This window comes from Parus major, chromosome 2 (assembly GCF_001522545.3).
Source record: "Parus major isolate Abel chromosome 2, Parus_major1.1, whole genome shotgun sequence".
Lineage (NCBI taxonomy): Eukaryota > Metazoa > Chordata > Aves > Passeriformes > Paridae > Parus > Parus major.
Window position 1 is genome coordinate 97,058,814 of NC_031769.1, and position 24,035 is coordinate 97,082,848.

At 36.3% G+C, this 24,035-nt stretch overlaps 1 protein-coding gene across 3 annotated transcripts in view; it reads left to right on the forward strand.

Moving 5' to 3' along the window:
• Positions 1 to 24,035, forward strand: part of CDH19 (cadherin 19) — a 118,690-nt gene that overhangs the window by 74,982 nt on the left and 19,673 nt on the right. For 2 of the 3 annotated variants that reach the window (XM_015619669.1, XM_015619671.3), the window contains exons 2-8: positions 3,837 to 4,063; positions 7,334 to 7,628; positions 13,587 to 13,706; positions 14,349 to 14,513; positions 15,551 to 15,735; positions 16,791 to 17,044; positions 19,355 to 19,491. In XM_015619669.1, the coding sequence (XP_015475155.1) occupies positions 3,866 to 4,063; positions 7,334 to 7,628; positions 13,587 to 13,706; positions 14,349 to 14,513; positions 15,551 to 15,735; positions 16,791 to 17,044; positions 19,355 to 19,491 (1,354 nt within the window). In that variant the 5' untranslated portion in view covers positions 3,837 to 3,865. Of the gene's footprint in view, positions 1 to 3,836; positions 4,064 to 7,333; positions 7,629 to 13,586; positions 13,707 to 14,348; positions 14,514 to 15,550; positions 15,736 to 16,790; positions 17,045 to 19,354; positions 19,492 to 24,035 lie in introns of those variants that run through there. The other variant, XM_015619674.1, reaches the window with a different exon arrangement.

Here is a 24,035-nt window from a genome sequence, read left to right on the forward strand (position 1 = left end):
AAATCTAAAATTTGTCTGAGACATGATGCTTAACTTCATGTAACACAAGGTATTAACATATATCAGTAAAAATAAGACACGAAAATGCTCTATAATATTAATTGCATGCTTAATTCTGTTCATATGTAACTGCTGAGCACATTGCAAGAGGGTGGCCAGCAGCAGACCAGTGTAGCCATATTCTGCATCCTCACTATGTTGTTGTCTATACACAGTGTCTTCAGATGAGTTTGATAATGACTGTTTGTTTGACATTTGGTCTGCATTACATACTGCCCCATAAGCCTGAGATATTTTGTTGAATGAGGTGAACAATGCTGGAAAAAGCAACCAAAACAACAACAAAAGCATCGCCAGAAGTACTTGCTGTCACCGAGACTCAACACTTCTCTTCACGTATAAAAAGTGATTGAAATACATTTTTCTGTGCTTCTTCAGAAAGGTGTTCTTGACTGTTCAGTTTTCATTGTTTGAGTAGTCTGTCCTTTGATATGTGCTGCAATAAAATGAATGTTCCTTTTCAAGGTTACTTAGTGTGCAGATTACTGCTTAGCATTAAGTACACCCGTAGCGTAGAGACTCTCCAAGACCTTTAGCCTTCTAAACCTCTCTCAAGCCCTATTTTAGAGCCAAATTGGGCTTTGTTGGACTTTTCTTCCATGTCACAGGTATTCTTGCAGCTATAGGAAAATAAGCAGTTTTCTACAGGAAACTGAAACAAGAGTGTACCGAAGTCACATTCCTTCTATTCAAATCTTGTAACAGCTTTACAGTCAAAACCAAAAAATGTGAAGAAATTGGAAGGAGAACTTCTGTCTTTGTGGTTCTATTTGACTTTCCTATTAGAACTCCTCTCTCTTTCCATCTCTACAGATTACATTTTAACAAACTGTTGTTCAATATCAAATAAAGTTGCTGGAAAGAAATAAAAAGTTTTCTGTATTGTCTTTCTGTCTTTTTAAGCAACTATGGCATTTCCTTTTGGATAATGATGTGTTTTTAAAGTATTAATACTTAAATCATGAATTTAAAATACATCAATTCATATTTTATCCTGGACAGTTAAAAGACTTATGGATTTTTTTAGGTCTAAAATAAATTCATCCCTTTTTATTTTTTTTTCCAGTGTGTTTTTCAAGCTGACTAGCATGTCACATATTCATAAACCAGACTTCTCCTCCCTAGGAAATATTATTCTTCAATGCTAAAGCCTTGAAAAGAGTGGCTAGTTCCATTGCCAAGTGAGTTTTAAGACTTGAAATGTTTATAGTAGGTATTTTCAAAATTTTCCTTTTTGCCTCACAGAGGATGGCTATTCTTAACTGAGCACTGAATTATATTTAAAATTTCCTTCATTTTGCCAATAATCACTGAAAAGTAAGTAATAGCTTACAGTTTGTAAAAAGCCTTCATTTTCTGAAAGTATAAGTAGTGGAAATGAAACTAGTTACAGAAGCCTACAGTTTTCAAGATAAATTTGCCCATTGTCAGTTTAATTGGAGAAAATAATGTCAGAGGTGGCAAGGTCTGTTAAGACAAATTCTATTCACAGAATCACAGAATCTCATGTTGAGTTGGATGGGACTCACAAGAATCACTTAGTTCAACTTGTAGCACTGCACAGTACCATCCCCAGGAGTAACACCGTGTACCTGAGATCATTGTCCAAATGCTTCTTGAACCCTGTCTGAGGGTTGGGTGCTCTAATCATTTCCCTAGGGAGACTGTTCCAGTATCCAAACACTCTCTGGGTTTTTACCTTTTCCTAAAATCCAACCAATGCCTCCCCTGACACAATTTCAGGCCATTCCCATGAATCCTGTCACTGGTCACCACAGAGAAGGGATCAGTTCCTGCCCCACCCCTTCCCCTCACAAAGAAGCTGTAGATTGCAACGAGTTCTCCTCTGAGTGTCCTCTTCTCCAGGCTGAACAGACCAAATAGCACCAGTGTCTCCTCATACAGCTTGCTCTCAAAGGCCCTTCACCATCCTCGTGGCCCTTTGTCAGATGATCTCTAAAGGCTTAATGTTTTTCTTATATTGTAGCACCCAAAGCTGTCCCCAGCACTGGAGGTGAGGCTGCCCCAGCTCAGAGCAGAGCAGGACAATCCCCTCCCTTGTCTGGCTGACCATGCTGTGCCTGATGCCCCCCAGGATAGGTCTGGCTCTCCTGGCTGCCCGGGCATTGCTGACTCAGGTTCAGCTTGCCATCGACCAGGTCCCCCAGGTCCCTTTCTGTGATACTGCTTTCCAGACTCTCATTCCCTGGTCTGTATGTACAACCAGAGTTGTCTCATCCCAGGGGCAGAATCCATCACTTTCCCTTGTTGAATTTCATACAACTGGTGATTGCCTAGACCCCTAATTTTTTGTTTTCTCTGCAAGGTCTCCCTGCCTTCAAAGGCTCATCCCAGTTTTGTATCATCTGCACACTTGTTTAACATTTGTTGCAGCCCTCAATGACAGTCATAAAGATGTTGAAGAATACGGGGCTGAGCACATAGCCCTGTAGAATACCACTAGGGTGACAGGTTCCCAGTTTGATGTCACTCCATTCACTATAACTTTGTGCCCAACCTGTGAGCCTGTTGCTCAACCAACACAGAATGTGTTTATCCAGCTGTGTGCTGAAAATTTTGTCTAGAAGGATCCTTTGAGAGAAAGTGTTGAAAGCTTTGCTGAAATCCTAAAAGATTGCATCAACGGGTTTCAACTGATCAGCTAGGTGGGATACCATGTAATGAAAGAAAATCAAATTTGATAAGCACCTCTTTCCTCTCACAAAGCTATGCTGGTTGTGACCAATTACTGTGCTGTTTTTCAATACCTTCTGGAATAACCTTCTCCATAACTTGATGAGGCATTGAAGTGCAACTGACAATCCTGTAGTCTCTGGGGGTCTCATTCGTGCCCTTCTTGAAAAGTGGGACAACATTCACAGTCCAACAGCTTCCTGTCAGCTGGAACCTCTCTGGTTTCCCAAGAGCACTCAAAAATCATCGAGAGATATTTTGCAATTACATCAGCGGCTCATTGAGGCTCCTCAGTTAAAACCCATCAGGCTCTATAGATTTGTAGGGATCCAGCTAGAGCAGCATATCCTGCACAATTTCATAATCAGCTGGGAGTTGATCATTGCTGCAGTCATGTTCCTCCAGCTCAGGGCTATGGGAACCCCTTGGTGAGTCATCCATGCCAAAGGCACAGACAAAGAATCCATTAAACACCTCTGCCTTGTCCATGTTTTTGTTTGGCTGGGAAGGAGAAAGTTGTGAACTTGTGCTGTTTCTTCATGGTTCCCTATCATCTTTGATAATTTTGCAGGCATTTTTCTGAACTGGGAAAGTGGGTAAGAAGAGGTTAAAAATATATCTGCACCACTCTGTTTCAGCTGTCAGTCATCAGGGCTACTAAGGCTAGATGTTCACCCTTCAGGCAGTTTTGTGACTGCTGCTCAAAATGAGCCCTGTCTAAGCAGAAACATACAATTATTCTAATCAAATTATTCTTAGGCTACACAATACAATTACCCAGCCTAATTTGAAAGATGAATTAATTGAAGGATTATTTTCCTTTTGTTTTTTGCATAAAAGTCCCTGTGTAGGATATTCATAAAGAAAAGTTAAGCACTTGACTTAACTTGATGTTAGATTCTGAAATGACGTCTATTTTAATAAGAAACAGACTTTGTTTCAGCTCTTTACTTTTGGGGAGAGGAGGGGAATTTAGCACTGCAAATCAGCTCTTACTTAGCACAGAATCAATATATAAAAGTAGAAAGACAAGAGTGATGCTTTGTTAAAGTTTTCTTTCTTATTTTTTTCCTCTTTCACAGATTAAGATTGATTGAAAGAACGGTTCAGCATGAATTCCTCTGCATTGCTATGTCTCATGGTGATGCTGGTTCAACTTTGGCCTTGTTCTCCCAGCATGCAGAATTCCAGTGCTCAGAACACAGTTCAGTCTTTCACAGCAGCTCGAAGAGTGAAACGTGGCTGGCTGTGGGAGCCTCTTTTTGCAACTGAGGAGCAGATTTCACCAGATCCTGTGTATGTTGGACAGGTATGATAAGTAATGGTTCTAGGACAGTACAAGGTTAGATTTAACATGCTGATTAGCAGCTTCTGTTTCGAAGACCAAATATCTCCAGTGATGGGGAAATAGCAACAAGGAAAGAGGAGATCAGGAAGCTGTAATAAGTCAGTGCTACATCTCTCCTTTCCTATGACCTCACTCAAGGTCAGAGAAGTCCAAGAGCTGCAGTACCAAGCACCTTGCCTCACTGAGGACTGCTGTCGAGGAAACTTCACATGCATGCTGTTACTAGAACTAGCTCCATACACTGCCTATGAAGGTATAAAGATGAAAAGTTTCTTTCTTCCTTCTGAATGGAAGTTAAGGACTCATTTATCAACATCTGGCAATTTGCTTGTGCTATTTTTGGCGCTGCATCAAAGCAGCCATACTGAGTGTAGTGTAGTTTACAAACAGTATTTAGCATGATTTTCTATTACACTAAGTAGCAGCTGATTTACCCCTCATTAATTTTTAATGAAGCTGATTAATACTAAATCCTTTTACCACTGAGAAACTGCAGGAATCTGCATGGTTCATTAGATTAACGTAACTTTAGCACAACGAGCAATTATTTTTCACCCTCCTTTAAAAATGTGCTTTAAGATAATTGTCTTAATGAGGGTTTATCTTCCCCCTTCTCTCTCTGCTTATGATTATTATTATTATATTTATTATTATTATTATTTATTTTTGTATGCTAGAAGTAATTTAATCTTGAGATCTGTTTTTCTTTTCTTTAAGGCCCTTTTTAGATGAATGAACCAAAATAAGTTTAACTGCTAATTAACTAGCACTAAAATTTAATTGGGCCCAAAGGGTGAAGTGCTCAAAATTCATTAATTACTTTTTCACAGCCCTTTCAAAGTAGTTACTATGGAAGTGTGATGTCTCACTTCTGAAAGAACAAGTGAAGACATATTATTTCTTTTAAAATTTTTATTATTTTTCCTATACCTTGAAAACAGTTTCCTGCAAAGAAACTTTCTAAATTTCATGTATTTTCATGATTTCACCTTTTTATTTCTCACAGGTTAACTGGGGATTTTATTGAAGAATATTGTTAATATATTGAAGTGAAACCATTGTCCAATAAGACATATTTACTTGTGTCTTTTTATTGAGTAGAATATGCACTGCTTTCAGCAAATGAAGTTGTAGTCTATGATCAACACATGAATTTTTAGTAATTAAGGCCCTGAAGAAAACTGCATCAACGAAAATACAAAGGTAGACAGTCTCTGTTTTTAAATCACTATTCCATATCCAAATCTTTTTATAGCCAGAACTAAATTTTCAAATTTCATTTAACATAGACTCATGACTCCTTTTCCATTATCAAGATTAAGAAAAAATAAATGTGTCCATCAGTACTGCAATGGCAGATACACAAGTATGAGTACAGGAATACTTGTTCTCAGCTCTCATTTACAATGTTGTAACCATTTATTTTGTTCCCAGCCGAAAAAAAAACAAGTAAAATGAGGGGAACCTTTGCTATTCTTTCTCAGCAAATGTCATCTGTAAGGGACCTCTCATTTAGCATGTTCAAGGTCATGAAATCTTCTGTGTATAAATGATTCTGAGCAAAATTGCTAAACAGAGGTTATGTCTTAGCAGCTGGTTGAAGGCATGCTTCCCGACCCTAAGGGTTTGACACACTCTGTGGTCACATCTGAGCCCCATGTTAGTTAAAAGATCTAGATGTAGATCAGTTCTTCCATGTTGTATGTTCTGTGATCAGAAAATCAAGATTTATGGATAAAAAAGAATCTGTGTTGCCCCTTAGTGAGATGCCAAATTTGAATGGTAAAATGAGTCTGACCCAACCACTTATAAAGGGGTAACATGGCCCATGTTTAGCACACAACTTCTTATGGTGAAAATATTTAATTTGTTCATATTTTAAATAGTTCTATACTCCCTTAGACTTGAAAATTCTGCATTTTTTACCAGCAAGGATAACTAACTATGAATATTATAGGCTTTAAACACCTTTATGGAACTCACAGTAGGAACTCAAAACTGTTCCTTATGTCTCAGAGAAGTGTCCCTGTCACATTCTGAATATATTATCCATCTGATACATGAAGACAATTAAACATTATGAAAATCTTAAAAGGCATAGGCATTTTTACAAAGAAAAGTTAAGTCTATTTTTGCAGCATCAGAAGTTATCACAAAATATTTGAATATATCCAATAGGGGAATGTTCTTTTCCCATTCAATGGCCTCACAACTTACAGTGACCTTTAGGGTCAATTACCATAAGCAGAACAGTGACAAAGTTAAAGTCAACAGTTAGGCATATTATTTGCATTTTAGATATATTGCTTCATAGGAGAAGCAAGTTAAAGAATATGTGTTTTTAAACTTTGGTTTTTTCAATTAGTATCCAGGGTCTTAGAGAGTTTGACAATTTTTGTTCTAAAAGCAAAATAAGTGGAAAAAAAATAGAGAATTAATGATATAATGGAAATTTTTGTTCCCATAAAATTACACTGTGGATGCCTGCCATATTAGGAGATTAAGTTATTGCTCTTAAAATATTGCTCTATTATATATATCACTAACATTAACAGAACTATTTTGTTGTCATGAACAAATGCAACTGGACCAAAATTGTCTCCAAGGCTCAGCTTTGTCAAAGTAATCATCACCATAATGTTCATCTTAGCAACATAACAGAATATGTAGATCATCCTGGAAGGAAATGGAAAATGTCTCTCAATTTATTTTGGAATTAACAATACAGACTTTGACCACAGAATGTCTTTTCACCTCTTTAATATTTCAACAGAAACAGAACATCACTGTTGCACACCTTTATACTTAGCACCGCTGAGTAAAAAAAAAAAAACAAACAACTTAAAAAGTACATGTGTACTGCAATAATAAAAAATTTAGATAATGTTTAATGACCTTTGCATTGTTTTCAGCAGAATTTTTGGGGAGCTGATGAAACAATGAACTCAAATAGGTACCTAGATACATTCCCTTCACTTCAAAATAGCTGAAAAATCTCTTTTCAGGTTTATAATGCATTTATAAATCTATTATATATATACTTTAAAATGAAATAATTTTAAAATTAAAATGGTTGGCTGAAAATGTGACAGTACCTCCTTTCAAATATTAGTGTCCAAGAAGGTTCATTAGTGACAGAGTTCATTGTAGAATCAAAAAAAGCACAAAATTAATATTTCAAAACTTTATTCTTCCCAAACTGTGACTTATTTTTCTTCTTTGAACTTTCAGCTGAAATCAGATTTAGACAAGCAGGATGGCAACTTACAATACATTTTGACGGGGGAGGGAGCTGGAAGCCTTTTTTTCATCAATGACTCTAACGGCAAAATTTATGTAAAACAAAAGCTGGATCGGGAAAAGAAACCTTTCTACACTCTAAGAGCACAAGCAATTAACAGGAGCACTGGGCTTCCTGTGGAACCTGAATCAGAATTTATCATCAAGGTTCGAGATGTCAATGACAATGAACCACAGTTCTTGGATGGACCTTATGTGGCCACTGTTCCAGAGATGTCACCTGAAGGTATGATATGCTGTGAATAAAACTCTTTATTTCCTTATTTTTTTTCTAGACAGCTGTGTTGAAGCAAAAACTTAATAGCATATTTAACAGACTGCATCTCAGTAAGAAGGACTGGTATACAGGCTTGGAAATTTGTAAAGGTGTATTTTTAACTTGAGGGTTGTTAATACCTCCACTTAACATTCTTGTTTTTAAATATTTAGGTCTATATCTATCCAAGTCCTTTTACAGATTCTGGATACATGCTTGGATTGACTATAGACATTTGTCTTTCCCATTGGTGATTCAGCCTTGACATTTGCACTTGTTTAAAAATATAACGTGCTTAGATGAAATAGGTGGCATACTGCAGCCAGTTGTGAAGATGTGATGGCCACCCTTACTCTCCGCATGTTGCCTGACTATTTACACTGCCAAGCTTCCTTCCTATCAGTCAGCTTCTCCTTGTTTGGGTTAGATAGTGTGCAGTGTGCAGTGAAGGACTGCCTTTCCTAAGTACATGAATTATAATTTCCTGTCAAGAGGAACAACGTAATCCCTGTACCTCTTCTTTCCCACTTTCACATGATCAGACAGACCTGTACTAGGATTTGCCATGTATCTGGAAACTTAATACAACAAATGCAAAGCGAAGTCAACATCTGGCAAATATAGGCATATCTATCTATCTTTACATACACATATGCATTCATAATACATGTACATGTATGTTTAAAGCCTTAAAAAATCCCAAAGTTTGAATACAGATGATGTAAACAGCCATGTTATAGATAATGTCTCCAAATAACTGTCCTCAAAATCAAAGGGAAACTAGATTCTTCAGATCTTACAGAAAAGACCCCAGTAATGTTTTTAATTTATATGCCTACTTCCTTTGCTTATTTCTATTGCAATTGATATTGAAAAGAAATTCAAATATTGTGCCACTTTAAATGGCATGGATCAATGAGGTCATTAATGTAATAACATCAGTGTTGCTATTAAGCTTTATCTGATCAGCTTTCAGAGCGGAATCAGTGAATATTTGAAAGCAAGCTATAAACTTTATCTTCTTCTACCAGGATGACAGTTGACAGAAAAGAATATTCATGCCTGGTATTAATTGAAAGTGGGGTTATCCTAATTTCTGCCAGGATGCAGCAGCTCACCATCACCACCAGCACTAACTACAAAAGACATGCATTTGATCGATTTACTTGCTAATGATACTTGCTACCTGCTTATAACACCTACCACCAGGGAAATCACTTCTATTGTTTTTTTACTGCCACTTTCCTCTGTGCAGACAGACTTAAGTTGGCACCTGACCTTTTGGTCAAATAACTTTTTTTAACATAATCTCTTGTTTGTTCAGAGGGTTCTTCCATCATTTGCATTTTGCTCACTCACTCAAGTTTGGAGACAAGATAGGTGTCTTGTCAAAGACCTTTGCATTTTTATTTTTTATGTGCTTATCTTAAAAATTAATACAGTCTAGAATTATATGGGATTTAAAAAATTTAGGACTTTGATAATTCCTTTTAAAAGGAATTCCTTTTAAAAAATTTTCCTCTGTGATAAAACGTTGTTTATAGGCCCCTTAGTCTCATGTAAAAGTTTTTTAAATGGATGATCATTTTGTATGTATTCATCTATGCTCACAGAGATTTGTAACCATTCACATAAATGCATGAACAACAGAATTCCATTTTATCTTTCTGCCTTTATGATGACTATATGGAAAAAAAAGAAAAAAAAAGAAAAATAGTCAAGTAGGGTGGTACTTAAGACTAAAAACACCAGTAGTAATCTTTTCCCATATACCTCTGTTTCTCACCTGAAACCATCAACAAGCAGTTGACAATTGAGTAGTTTCATTCTATACTGCCTTGAGTTTTCTATAAAGAGATACACTAAAAATGAAAGGCTCAGCTGTCTTCGTCCACTCTCTTGTGTCATCTATTATGTATTTAAATTCCTAAAACATGGTATCACTTCAGCATAAGATTAATTAAGCTGCAGAAAATGTAATTTACTTCGTGATATTCCTGTAATATTATAAATAAATATTCCAGTGAAATATAGAAATATATGAAAGGAAAAAAGTAAATCAAAAAATCAAAAATAAAACCATGTCCCATTTGTCAGAATGGGTGAAAAATTAAGATTTCTATTTGCCTTCTCTCTCAGACACAGACTTCCTGAAATAGCAAACTTACTGATTTACAAACATCCCATGTATAATACACAAATCCAGATCACCCAGGATCTTGAAATATTTTCTGCATTACTGCTTCTACACTTGACCTCTCTATCACTAATACCATAGCTATTCAGAGATCATTCTTTCATCTGTTTCTTCCATGGAGACACCACTGGAATACTAATGTGCATGTATGGAACATAGAATGCAAGTGCAGTGTTATACCTTGATAGTGGTCATCTCCAAAACATGAAACAACTGAGCCACACATCTTAAGTACTCCCTGAGGCTGACTTATCCTGCTTCTCAAAAGGTGGGAACTGCACTACTGAGGTGAAACCTGTTTCAGTGTGCATTCTAAACCAAACTTACATTAATATTTATAAAATTATAGCAGAGAGAAAGAGTAACCCAATAAAATTTTCAGTATCAATAGCATAGTGCTTGACTATATTAGTGTTTTACTTTCAGTAAACTAAAACATGCTCTTGCATAATACAGGGTGAAGTACAGAGTTAATTCAAATGACAGTGCAGTAGAGAGGCTTGCTCTTTCCTCTGTTTCAGTATTCTCTAGCTTCAGTTCTGCTCACAGATGCTCAGTCTTCTAATAATTTCCTCACAGAAAACACTTGGGAAGCGTGGTCAAGACTTGGGAAAGCAGGTCACTGCTAGTGCATATTTTGTCTGGAACTAAGAAAGCGAATAGAGAATAATTCAGAGCTGGTCATTCGCCTCACACAACCACAGCAAAAACAGAAAATAGACACAAATAACTGTGCCTGAAGTTAGTTACGAGTATCAATATGTATACAAATGTGCCAACAAATTAGAATACATTTTAATTCTTTATTAGCCCTCTTTTATCTTCAGCACTAAATTTTATTAGGGTTTTATATGCAAGTGTCACAGCAAATGAATAGTGTGTCAGCAAATGGACTCTCTTCTGAGAACACAAGGCTCTACCCTCAGGCACTTGGTACGATTTTACACTCTCTTCCTTATAGCTGTTAAACTTGTACAAATGCTGATCTGATGGAGTGGTTAAGAGTCAGAAGCAATAATGTATCAGTACTTAATGTCTTTATAGATCTCAAGCTCTAGTTAGAAAAATGAATAGCTATTTGCCATATGAGGGCCCCATAGTATACTTAATGGGCTGCAGCGTGTAAATGGCAGTCTACTATATTTTGCCAGAGAAGGGCAAAACCAAGGCTACAGAGATACAAAGTAGCAGTTTGCCTTAAATAAACCTAATCAAAAAGTTAAATTGTCAGTTATATCATGTGATATTTGCAATGTCAGGACTAGGGCTTTGGGTTTTTTTTTAATTTTAGGGGATGTGTGCAGTTATATGTTAATTGTTTTTAAGTATATGATTTGTATCTGTTCAATTTTTCTTCTCACAATCACGTAGTTACAAATAATGGCTTTTGGGAGTTTTTGAGTATAGAATATTAACATTTCAATTTCTGTCACCCAAATATAAATGCTAGGTAGTATGATTCCATTCTTCATATGGTTTGAGTTGGGTTTTGGGGTTCTTTTGTGTTTTTTTTTTTTTTTAATTTTTTTTTTGTGGGCGTTTTGTTTCACTTTTTGTTATGTTCATTTTGGTGGATTGTTTTTTCTGATGTTTATTGTAAAAAGAAATAAAAGTGAAAAGTGTCATAAAAGTGAAAAATTTAAAACAGAATGTACCCTAAAGCCAGAGTGACATTTTTCTTCTACTTGCTACATAGTCCATACTTAACACAGAGGTTCATATAGTTATAACACAATCTTTGTTCTAAAAAAATGTGAGAAATTATAGCCTGCTCTTTACAGGGTCTCCTGTCACCTCAATTTAGAAATTAATTGTCTTCCTCCTTGGAATGTAGGATATCTGTTATTTCCTCCTTCCAGTCAGCTCCCTCTTTACTAGATTCCTTTTGACTATTCACATTTCCATTAATTACATACACCAGCTGCATCTCACTGACTCCAACTGGACAAAATCCTTACTTCTGCATTCTGAAATACTCTAGAAGAGTTAACAGACAAGAAGGAAAGGAAAGGAAATGCTGGTTTAGAGTTAATATTTATAATGCTTAGATACTGTGCAGAAAATAGATCTACTTTTAAATCTGAGATGAACAAACCTGTAATGATAACTTTGAAGTCCTATATATGTTGTATTTTATCCCTGATTTACTAAATATATTGCAATAAATACACCCATTCCTAAACATAGTTGTGGACACTTGAGTTGATTTGGCATTCATGAAAATGGCATTCATGACAAACTAAATCTGTTGGATCATCTGTAGTTCTTGATCCCTTCTTAACTAGTAATTTATTTTTTTTTTTTTTCAAAACAACTGTGTTCTAGTCATGCTAAATTTTCTTAGGGGTTGAATTTTATGTGATTGTGAGATCAATTTTCATAGATCTTAGCTGATATTATGTAAACAGTTCTGTAGCTGTGTATATATATGTATATATATATATATATATATACACATTTAAAACATCTATAGTTATGCATCTAAACACACAGGTCAGATATTTGATATTGTACGTAAGTTCTGAAGGACACATAAGTCCAAAATTGGGAATTAATAAAAGTTCAGTTTACTCTCTGAGAGAGTATGGTATTCTGAGAGAAAATACCATGCATTATGGAATCACTTCTAATGTTGCTTAATAAATTGAGAGACAATGTAAAAAAAATGTTTTTAAGGAAACAAATTATTTGATTTATCTTATCCTTATATGAGAAAGTTTTTTTTCATTTTTGTTTAAAAATAAAAACATTTTTCTGCAAGAAAACCCAATGAATATATTTGTTTTATTTGAGAAAAGTATCACATTTGCTTTTGTCATTAAAAAAAAGGTGCTTCTGATCTAACTCCTTGCACTCCACCTTTTCTTCTTCTTTTCTCCTCCAGCCTAACTATACTGCTGTATTGATAAGCAGGTGCAACCATATGAACATATGCCAGAAATTTTTAGAATGTAGCTTGATCTCCTGCTGTTCCTCTCAAGAAGTGATATTTGTATTCTAATGCAGAATATAGGTGAGGAAAAAATGACAAAAATAATGATTGCCTTAAAAAATTATGTTACTGTGGATACTTTTTTAGGACAGTCATTACAGATGGTGCCATGAGGTTACTCTCAATCTTCTGTCTAGGATGTGAAAAGCTTCCCATCAAAGAAGAAATCAAGCAATTTGATTCCACTGTGTTTTTGCACTGGGATTTCTACCAGAAGTTTTACAGTGGGACAAGCTCATTAAAGTCTCAAGAATAAAAAAATGTCAGACTTTGTAATACTTCTTGGCTGCTTTGCTTGTTAACAATTAATTTCTTTATCACCAGTGGGCCTACTAGTGATAAAGTGACTGTGTTTTCTTATTCCTATGAGAAAATTCCATAAAATACTTTGAAGAATACACAAGAGGAGGAGAAACAATTTGCTTTACTCCATTAACATATTAGAAAATAGGCATAATATATGTCATATTTTAAGCAGTATAAATGTAGTGCTGAAAAATAATATATTGTTTATTTTTATTTTAATTGAAATTTTGAATGTAAGAACAGCAGCTGAGGAAATATTTTCTTTTTTTTTAATGATAAATTCTAGTAGTTGTCATTTGCTCCTGTAAATTTTTAGGACTGTTTATTAGTATAACTGGTATTTTAAAAGGTTTTAAAAGAGCTTATGTTTTGTAATTATGAGACAATTTATACGAGAAGAAAACAAACATAATCTATTTTATTTTTCCTTGAGGTACTTCGGTTACACAGGTAACAGCTACAGATGCTGATGATCCTTCTTATGGGAATAGTGCTCGTCTGCTTTACAGTCTCATTCAGGGACAGCCTTATTTCTCTGTGGAGCCAAAAACAGGTACTACAAGTGAACTTGTAACTTGAAAACATTCATAAACTCATAAAATGGATGCAAGTATAATTGCCTTTCTTGATTTCAACACAAACATCCTCTCATACAACCCTACACTCTTACATTGCTGCCCCTAGATCTGAAGAAAATCAGCTTTTCTTTCCCATAGGAAGATTAAATTCTTTCTTTCTAGCAAATCAAACCTTTCTTTAGAAAATTATCTTGTTAAAGAGTTAGACTCTGAATATCCTGTTTAATGACTTAACCTAGGGACACTTCTCAATTAACATCTATAAGGCACACCATGTGATATTCCTATCTGTATGTTGGAGAAATCACAGATATGTGACATCTCTCCAAAAACCTAATTTCTGAGTAAAAGAGATGGTTATATATGGTAGAGAAAATATATGGAGTATTCTGCTCCCTAGAATTCTAAATATACAGAATGGATTTGACATACAGCATACTTGCTACCATGAGGACTAATACCCAGTATTAGGACAGTTGTGCTATACACAGTCTAGAATGAAAATGAATGACTTGGTCCAGTGATACATGTTACATGCATGTTATACTACATACCCATGTCAGATGTTGAGAAAAAAATGAGATGTATCTGCTATTATGTTATACTTTTTATTTTAGGAGTCATTAGAATGGCTTCCCAAATGGATAGAGAAACAGAAGAACAGTATTTGGTCGTCATTCAAGCCAAAGACATGGTTGGGCAGCCAGGAGCATTTTCTGCAACAGCCACTGTTACCATCAACCTTTCCGATATCAACGACAATCCACCTAAATTTCAACAGCGTGAGTAGAGGCTAATTACAGTAATGGAAGTCCTGAGGAAATTTAGATGCACTGTAACTCTGTCAGGTTTTCTGGTAGATCTTTTCAGAACAGGGCTGTGCTTTGACTTCAGCATACAGCTGTAAAAAAATAAAATAGTGGGGGAAAAATGTCCTCACAAAAGCTCAAAAACCAAGAGGAAAACAAGATCTATCATTGCAAAAATCTCAAGCCTGATGTTTTACTCACCACTAGATGTGGAGACAAATAGTTAAACCACTTTCTCTATAATTTGCACTACCTCAGCCTAAAATCTGGAAAATTTAGCATCTGGGATATTTAGCATCATTTTCACTCACCTTCTTTCCTCTTCTTTTTCCTCTCCATTTTTTTCTAACACATACTGTAAAGTTTTTGGCAAATGATGTGAACGTCTCTGTCCAGGTAGTTTCTACCAGATGTCAGAGGTGCTTATTGGGTTACCAGGAAAAATCTGTGCTGTTGGGAAATGTTGTCCTCCACCGTTTTTTCACCGTGTTCAGTCATAGAACCATAGAATAGTTTGTGTTGGAATGGACCTTTAAGTGTCGTCTAGTCCAACCTCCCTTCGTTGGGAAGGGATACTCATGGCTGCAATGGCTGCATTCAAACTGACCTAAAATTTTTTCAGGGACAGAACACTCACCACGTCTCTGAGCAACCTGTCAGTGTTTCATGTGTTTCATCACTCTCACAGTAAAGAACATTTTTCTTATATCTAATCCAAATCTTCCCTCTTTCAGTTTAAAATTGTTAACTTTTTTTTTTTTTAAATTTATTTTTATTTTTATTTTTAGTCCTAAGCTCTATTCACTGCTGAGGTACAGCTGAGATGGAAGGATGGAAGGGGTCCCAAGGGGAAATATTGTCCTGTCCTGCACCCAAGATCTATACAATGCCAGATTATGTCCATTGCTCTTGTAGAAGTTGGGGCATTTCCCAGCTCTCTGAGAGCCTCAAGCTACAGCACTGATTAACCATAGCAGATCATTAAACTTTGTCAATATTTGTTTCCTTAGGGCTCTACTACATGAGTGTCTCTGAAGAGGCTCCCGTGGGCACCACCATAGGCAAAGTCTTTGCAGAAGACAGCGACACTGGGGAGAATGCAGCCATGGACTATTTCATTGAAACAGATAGCCCAGATGTTTTTAACATCATTACTAACAATGAGACTCAAGAAGGTATTATCTTACTAAACAAGGTGAGATCTCAGAAACCTAAAAAAGATAAATCTCTAAATATTTGAAAGAAAATCCTCAAGCAAGCTGGATGTGTATATAAGGCCTATTGCTTTGGATTCCCTAGTTGTTGTTTTTTTTTCTTCAGGCTTTGTGATTTGATTGGACTATTATGAGGAATAAAAAGAAAAATGTTTTTCTTTCTGTTTACATTTTTGACTCATTTCTATTACTGCTGAATATAATAGTGACAATCAGAATATCTTAATGTTATTCCTAACTGTGCAACACAGTGTATCCCATTGTGAGAAAATGTTCTATCTCTTCTGTGCATCATCTGTAAAATCTTTATCATTAGATTGGAAGCAATCTCACCTCATTTCCTACACCTTCTGTAAACTGAAACCAGAATTTATTACTGTATTAGATAGTGGAGGTTTTGTTATGACATCGCTCTGAAAAGAAACTAAGTACAATCAAAAAAGACCAGTTTATGAATTAAGAAAATCAATATTCTTTGATACTGTATAATTTATTTTGGAATCACTCAGGAAGATTTCTCGGTCATCTCAGGGATCATCTGAAATGAAGACAGAGTTCAATAGCCTAATGAAATCTAGGACCCTGAGAATTGAATACTATAAGTGTGAGAGTTTTGTTTTGATCATTTTTGTTTTTGTTTTTGTTTTTTTTTAGTTTTGGAAACTATTTATTTGTTATGTCTCCTGTAAATATTTATATATACATATTTATTTATTCAGAAGATGAAGACTAAAATTGTAATGAAACTATGTGTAACTAGGGGTGACATTCTATGTGAATTCTTTTTTACAGTGTTGCTTGAATGCAACATTAAAGTCAACATGAAATGTGAAAGAAACAAGCACATTTTAATTTGAAAGTGTTTTTAACATAAAAAAGAAACCTCAGAATTAACTTTAAGAAGCAACCATTTTTTTAAACATTCTTAAAAAAAGTATAACACTAATTTGTCTTAAATCTTGCACCATTTATTGAGTTATATTTAATTTAAATATGAAGAAAGAAATATTCCAAATATCAATTTATTTCTTAACAGAGAGTGGATTATGAGAGCAAAAGGAGATACAGTATTCAAGTAAAAGCTGTAAACAGATACATTGATCAGCGTTTTTTGAAAGAAGGACCATTTGAAGACACAACCATTGTCAAAATCAATGTGGAAGATGCTGATGAACCTCCAGTTTTCACCTTGGAGAACTATGTGATGGAGATTGTTGAAGGAGCTATGATTGGCGCACTGGTGGGGGTTGTAACTGCTAGAGATCCAGATAATGATGACAGTCCAATCAGGTACCTGTCTTAAAATGTGAACAGGTCTCAAATGCAAATATAGTTGGTATTTCCAAAGCATATTTCTGTTCCTTACCATAGATCGTAATTGCAGTTAATTATGCTTTTTCTGTGATAGCCAAGGTTATTGCAGATGTCACGGTTTAACCCACATTAGCAGATAAGGACCATACAGGCACTTGTTAACTCCTACAGTCACTGGGATGCAATACTACTACTACTACTACTACTACTACTACTACTACTACTACTACTACTACTACTAGCAAATAGTATCAAATAAAATTAGAGATGGGAAAAACACAAATCATCAACATATCCCCAAGAAAAACAAGGGATGCAAAAAGACTCAAAACATTTGCTTAACACAAGGCAGCTGACACCTAAACATTCAAGCCAGCAATAACAGATTCTGTTTTTTATTGTATCAATGATAAATAATTTTGCTGTCTCTTAAGGGAGAAAACAGGTAATTAATCTTTAACATAGGATTTATAATTAAAATAGCTTCTTGAATTGCCTGACATCACTCTGTATTATTCAATTTAGACAAAGCAGGATAGAGTGACAAATGGTTGAGACACAAAATAATTTATGGTGTGTAGATTTCAAATATCAGAAGTATGTCTATATTATGCGACAGATCAGAGCCTCAGGCAGTTATTTGTTATGATTTTTCATCTATTTACTGTTATTTATTGAGAAAGAAATAGGTTAAATTAAATAAGAAAAAAAAAATTTACATGTATTTTTTTGGTCCTCCCTCTAAAAGGGCTCATTTGGTGGTTTATTTAGATGACTGCAACATCTCTTGTGGAACAGTTAAACACCAACACATATCCATAACTTCTTAGTTAGGAATGTTTTGTAGGAACTGGCTGCAAATTGAATATGTCTGCATACTCCCAGAACAGTGATACAGGTATTTCCTCGTTGAGTTCAATAGGGTATATCAGTTTTAATATAAAGATATGTTTTTTAGTGACATGAAAATAAATCTAATTTTGAAACCATTCATATCATAAACAACAGCAGTTACCTATAATAAAGTAAAAACAGCTTGTGTTGCTTTGTGGACTCCAGGTTTCAAACAAACAAAAAAGGTGTGCAACAAAACCTCATTATGTTAGCAATAAAAAATAAAAAAAATAATAAATACTTAATATAGTTTTTCTGAAAAATGTTTATCAAGAATCAGATTACCAAAAACTGTCCAAACAAAACAAAATAACTATGTCAGAAAAATCATAAATACCTTAAATAAAAATTTATAAGTATTCAAACTTTGGTTCAAATTATAAGAACTTTCACTTACAGTATTATGTTGGTTCTTTGATTTATCTTCATACTGATTTTTAAAAGAGACAAAATAGAGCTATAAATAACAAGCTAGAGTCATTTAACCACTGGCATGTTATCTGAGCTGGAGTCCTAAGTGTCAACAGGAAACATAAAGGCTTTGTCAAGCAGAATCAAAGGTACAGTAAGAAGGAATAGTTGCATTTGGGCATTCTAAATTGGAGTGGAAATAATCTTTCAGCTTTTCAAACATGTTTTACTTCCATGAAATAGACTTTATTAGCAACTGCATCATATAGCCATTTGCTTTGTCAGCCATTAAAAACATCAGTGAATATATTTTCCATTTGAACCAATATCTTTGGCTGTTATTTCAGTTCATCTTTGTCCTGCCACAAGTGATTAGACTTTAAAAACTTGAGTGGCATGTGTATATGTATGTGCACATGTACATGTCCGCAGCATCTGGAGCCTCTTCAGCAAAGACTCAGGAGCACTGAGTCTTCCCTGCAATCACCTCCTGCATTAGTGATTTTGTACTCTGCCTTAGTGTCACCTCATTAAAGATAGTTGTCTGTCTTTATAATGCCCATTCCCTTAGCATCAGAGCATGTCAGCAATGATAAAATAGATTTGCTATTATACCTCCACTTAGATGTTTGTGTTATTCATTTCACAAGTGGCAATTTTCCTGTTTCTTTTCAATGAAGTCATTCACCTGCTGTGAGACTGACTTAGAAGTAAGAATGAATAATGGATTTCAGATTCAGTTCACATTAATATAGATCTGAGACGTATTTAGTTTTATAAAAAGAAGAGCTTTGATCTTGGCAGCAGTGAATTTTAAATGTTTATAAGTGTACATCTTTCATGATTTTCGAGTTCTTGCAGCACTCATTTATATGCATATATGCACAGCTCTGTTTTCTCAGCTGACAATAGCTTTCTATGTCCTTGCCTCTGATGGAAACATTTCAGTACAAGGGAATGTCTTTCCTTTTTTTGGTGCAGGTACTCTATTGTCCACAGCACGCATTTAAAGAGGCTGTTCAGCATCAATGAACACAATGGAGCAATCATTACCACTGAACCTCTGGACCGAGAGATAGCTTCTTGGCACAATGTAACTGTTACAGCTACAGAAACAAGTAAGAAATTTAAGGAATGCTGGGGTTTTTTACGCTGTGAACTGTAATTATCCTCTGTATGTGCCTTCTTTTAAGTGGAGAATACATTCCTCTTTCTGATTATATTACTGTTGCTTGCTACACTAAGAAGCATTATTAAAATGATTAGTTAAATAGAAGTGGAATGTATTTGAGCTCCAAGGTCCTGTGCTTTTTCATAAAAGATGACCTTATAAAAAAAGAAATTGTAATAGGATCGAGAGTGTAATGCTTTCAAGTTACACTGAAGCATAAGAATTGCTCCTGCAGTGCAAGATCTTATGTTAAATTAGACCCTGGTTAATTTCACACCAGATTTTTGACTAGTGTGAAATTAGCCAGGGCCTAATTTAACACCAGTCAGAAACCTGTGGCTCAAATTAATTGTGAATGTTAAGGCCTAAATCATCTAGACGTCTATTCAGTGACAATTAAAGCCTTGAAGCACCCTTTATATAGATTTCACCTGTCAATATTGTTTGAAAGTCAAATGCAAATTACCTCTGTTTGTGTTTTTAGTGATCTGGTTGCCCTAAATCTGGGACAAATTTAACAGCTCCTGATTTAAAAGGCAGTTTAACATGATTACTGGGATATTATTTAAAACCTAATCTCAGTCACGCTCAGGAAGAAGAAAAACAATATGAAGCAAGAGTAAAATCAATAAATCAGACAGATTCATTCAAATACTCAACAACTGTCCTTTACTCCTGAATCACAGTTAAATGCCATTTATTGCTATGACCACTTTAAACATCTATTCTTAAACTGAACTGTTCCCAAAAGGGAGCTTTCCCTCTGGAACACAGCTGCTGGAAGTCTGGATAGTCGGTACCAATTTTCATTGAAGTCTTTAACTTGTATTTAGGAATTCATGGTACTATCTTGCTTTTCAGTTTCTCTGTGAGTTTTTAAGCATGAATTTCATTCTCATGTTTTTGGGCAGAAGACAGGTGTTGGCAAATTTGATCTCTGGCATGTCTTTAACAGTGCTATGGAAACACAGCAGGATAACTTTGGCCTAGGCTTTTTTGTTTAGTTAAACAATAAAAGAGGAGAGAACCAAATGTTACAAATGAATAACTGTCTCCTGCAGAAAAGAAAGTGAGACTTTCACAGTAATGAAGGTTATTGTAAAGAAAACTAGACCTCATTACGTTCAAATTCTTATTCTTTATTTCTTCAATGATTATAAGGTCACTGTCCGTAACGATATGTTCAAAAGGACTGAAGTTAGGTCTGGGCATACCTGAAAGGATTTCTATTAGGAACTAGCAGTATATTATTCCTTAATATAAATATTAAGTCATATATAAATATATATATATATATATATAAATATATAAATATATTTATAAAAATAAATATATTTATATAAATATATAAAATATATATATAAATATAGTCATAACATGTACTGTGTGCATGAGACATTTGGTGGATGACATTGTGGCTCCACTGAAGCCAAATCAAAATGCCATTGGAGTTCATCCAAATAAGATGTTCATTGTGTCTTAGTCATGTGTTAAAACTGCATTACAACAGCAACCTCCCTAGGAGACTGTTGATGCCCTGGCATTCATACACTATACAAGACTTTTGAGTCCATTGCAATGATTGCAGGGATCAAAGATTAGTAAGAGTGCCCTGACTGTTATTTTAGACCTGTGGTTTGGATCATCCTTTCCTTATACCATTGAGGGAGCATGTTTTAAAAGTATCCAAAAGTACGTCTAATTTGTTGGAAGTCAAATGCAAGCAGTGAGAACTTGTAACCTGTTGACTGTCACGCCACTTTATGTCAAAAGCTCAATGTGGTGAGTTTATTGCTGGCTAAAATCACTAGTGCACTTACTATAACTATTTACTCCTTTCCTACTGTGAGATATGAATTAGGAGTATGGAAAAGCAGGCTCAAAACTTAAAAGGTATAAAGAAAATTTTATTAACAGACTAAAAGCATAATAAGAATCAGAATAAAACCTTCAGAGAACTTCTCCCCTCTCCACAACATCTTTTCTTTCCTACCAACAATGTAGATACAAAACCTGTGATTTTTAATCAGTTACCACCTCTACAGTAGTCTTTCATCAGTTCTTGTAGGGAGAAGAGTTTCTCTTGCTATGTCATGGAGACTTCTCTACAAGAAACAGTTCTTGTGGCTTTTTAATTTCCATGAATAGAAGCTTCCCAGGAAATCTGTAATCGTGAAGCTTCCTCCCATTTTCACAGCCTTCCCACAGATGAGCTCATGGGCCATGTCAACTAATGGGGTACTATTTTAAGGATGAACTGTTCAAAAGCAAAGGTTCTCTTCATCTGTCTCTGAGATCATCTTCATCTCTGAGAACAGAGATCTTTTTCTTCTTCCCCTGGGGCAAACGATCTTCATCACTCTCATCTCCTCTCTCTGTTCAAGCTTCCCATGCTGGGATCACAGCCACTTCAACATTTGCCTTGCTTTATTACAGACGCCTCTGCTCAGTTTGAACATTATATCCCCCCCAACATTTTCTCATTAATTAAAGGGGATATTCTAGGGTATCATAGTCCATCTCCATGGCCTTTCCAGAAGAATTCTAGCCTAATATTAAGGCATCTTCTCATTCTCCTTTCATCTGGGACTTGACTCCTTCTTTACTGACCTTGGTGTCTTCATGTTGTTCTCTACGTGTCTTCACTCTGTCCTTTTCTCTCACTTAAGAGAGGATCAATGTTTCGCAGTTCCATCTGTGCAGTGAAAGAGTTAATAGATTGCCCAGGCCTGCAGGTAGTCATATGATCTCTGCTGGGCTGAGGCCGAAGCTGCTTACCATGAAAGTTCTTCTGGGCAATACCGGAGTTGTGCCAAGATCTCAAGGGACCCAGCCAGAACAGTGGTGGTTGCTCTGGCCTCATGGCTGGTTTCTGGCCCCTTGCCTCCTTCAATTTCAGTTGCAGGCCAGTGACTTACCCTCCCTCTGCCCAGTAGCTGCTGGGGCCACACGGGCCATGGCAGAGGGCACCTGGCCTGGACTGTAGCTGTTCCTGGGGCCTGGCAGACCCTGGCTCAGCACGGGCTAGCAGCAGGGCAGTTAGTTTCAGCAAGATGTTAGCAGCCAGGGCCCAGCTCAGTCTCAGCTGGAGGCCTCCTGTTCTTCGCCCAGGAGCTGCTGGGGTCTGGCCTGGCCCAAACAGGCTGTGTGGGCTGCAGTGGAGCAGGGCCTGCTCGACCAGTGCCCGGTTACCTCTTCAAAGCTAGAAGCAAGAGAGTTCCAGAGCAAGATGTGTTCCAGGCCTGCCTCTCTTTAAAATGTGAATCTCACAGAGGCCGACTCAGCTTCTCAATGGTTTAATAGGTTGTCAATTCTCAGAGCTAGATAACTATTGGTTTTTGCCAGACACAGAGGAAGCTCTTAGCAGCTTCTGTCAGAAAAATCGTTTCCATGGGTGGCTTCTTCCCTCCTCACCAAATGTCAATTGATTTGAATCCAGCACACTCAAGAACAAAAACAAGTTTCCCTTGATGAGCTTTTACTTAGTTGTAAGAAACTTTCACTAAGTACAAGACTGAAGCACAAACAACACCATTCTAATCCTATGTGAGAATAAGAAATCATTAAATCATTATTCAAATGGCAGACAGTCAGTACTGATTTTCCCCATAGATCATTACTGGGGTTAGTTTTGTTCAATATGTTTTACCAATGATCTGGATGATTGGATCACATCCACTCTCAGTCAATTTACCTATGGCACCAAGCTGGGCTGTGGGAGGTTATTCTGTTGAAGGGTATAAAAGCTCTGCAGAGAGATGTGGGAAGTTCCTGGAATGATGGGCCAAGGCCAGTTGTATGAGATTCAACAAGGCCAAGTTCCAGATCCTGCACTTCAATCACAACAACCCTACCTAGCAGTACAGGCTGGGGGCAGAGTTGAAACCTTCCTGGCAGAAAAGAACCTGGGGGTGCTGGTCAATAGAGGCTGAACATGAGCCAACTTGTGTCCCAGTGTCCAAGAAGCCTGGTGGTACCAGCTTGGACTAGTGTGGAATAGTGTGGCCAGCATGACCAAGACAGTGATTTTCCCCCTGTGTTCAGCACTGGTGAGGCCAAACCTTGAGTCCTCTGTTGGATTTTGTGCCGCTCACTTCCAGAAGGTGCTGGAGCATATCCAGGGAAGGACAACAGAGAGCGTGAAGGCTTTGGAACAAAAGTCCAAAGGAGGAGCAGGTCAGGGAGTTGGGGTTGTTTAGACTGGAGTAAAGGAGGCTGATGGGAGAACCTTCTCTACAACTACCTGAATGAAAGTTTCAGGGAAGCGGGGGTGAGTTTTTCTGCCATGTAACAAGTAAGAGGATGAGAGGAAAAGGCCTCAAGTTGCGCCAGAGGAAGTTTACTTAGATACTAGGAAATTTTTTTTCCTTGAAAAGGGTTGGCTAGCATTGGAAAATGTTTCCCAGGGAAGTAAATGAATCACCTTCCCTGAAAATGTTCAAAAACTTGTGCATGCGATACCTGGAGTCATGGTTTAGTGGTAAGCACAGC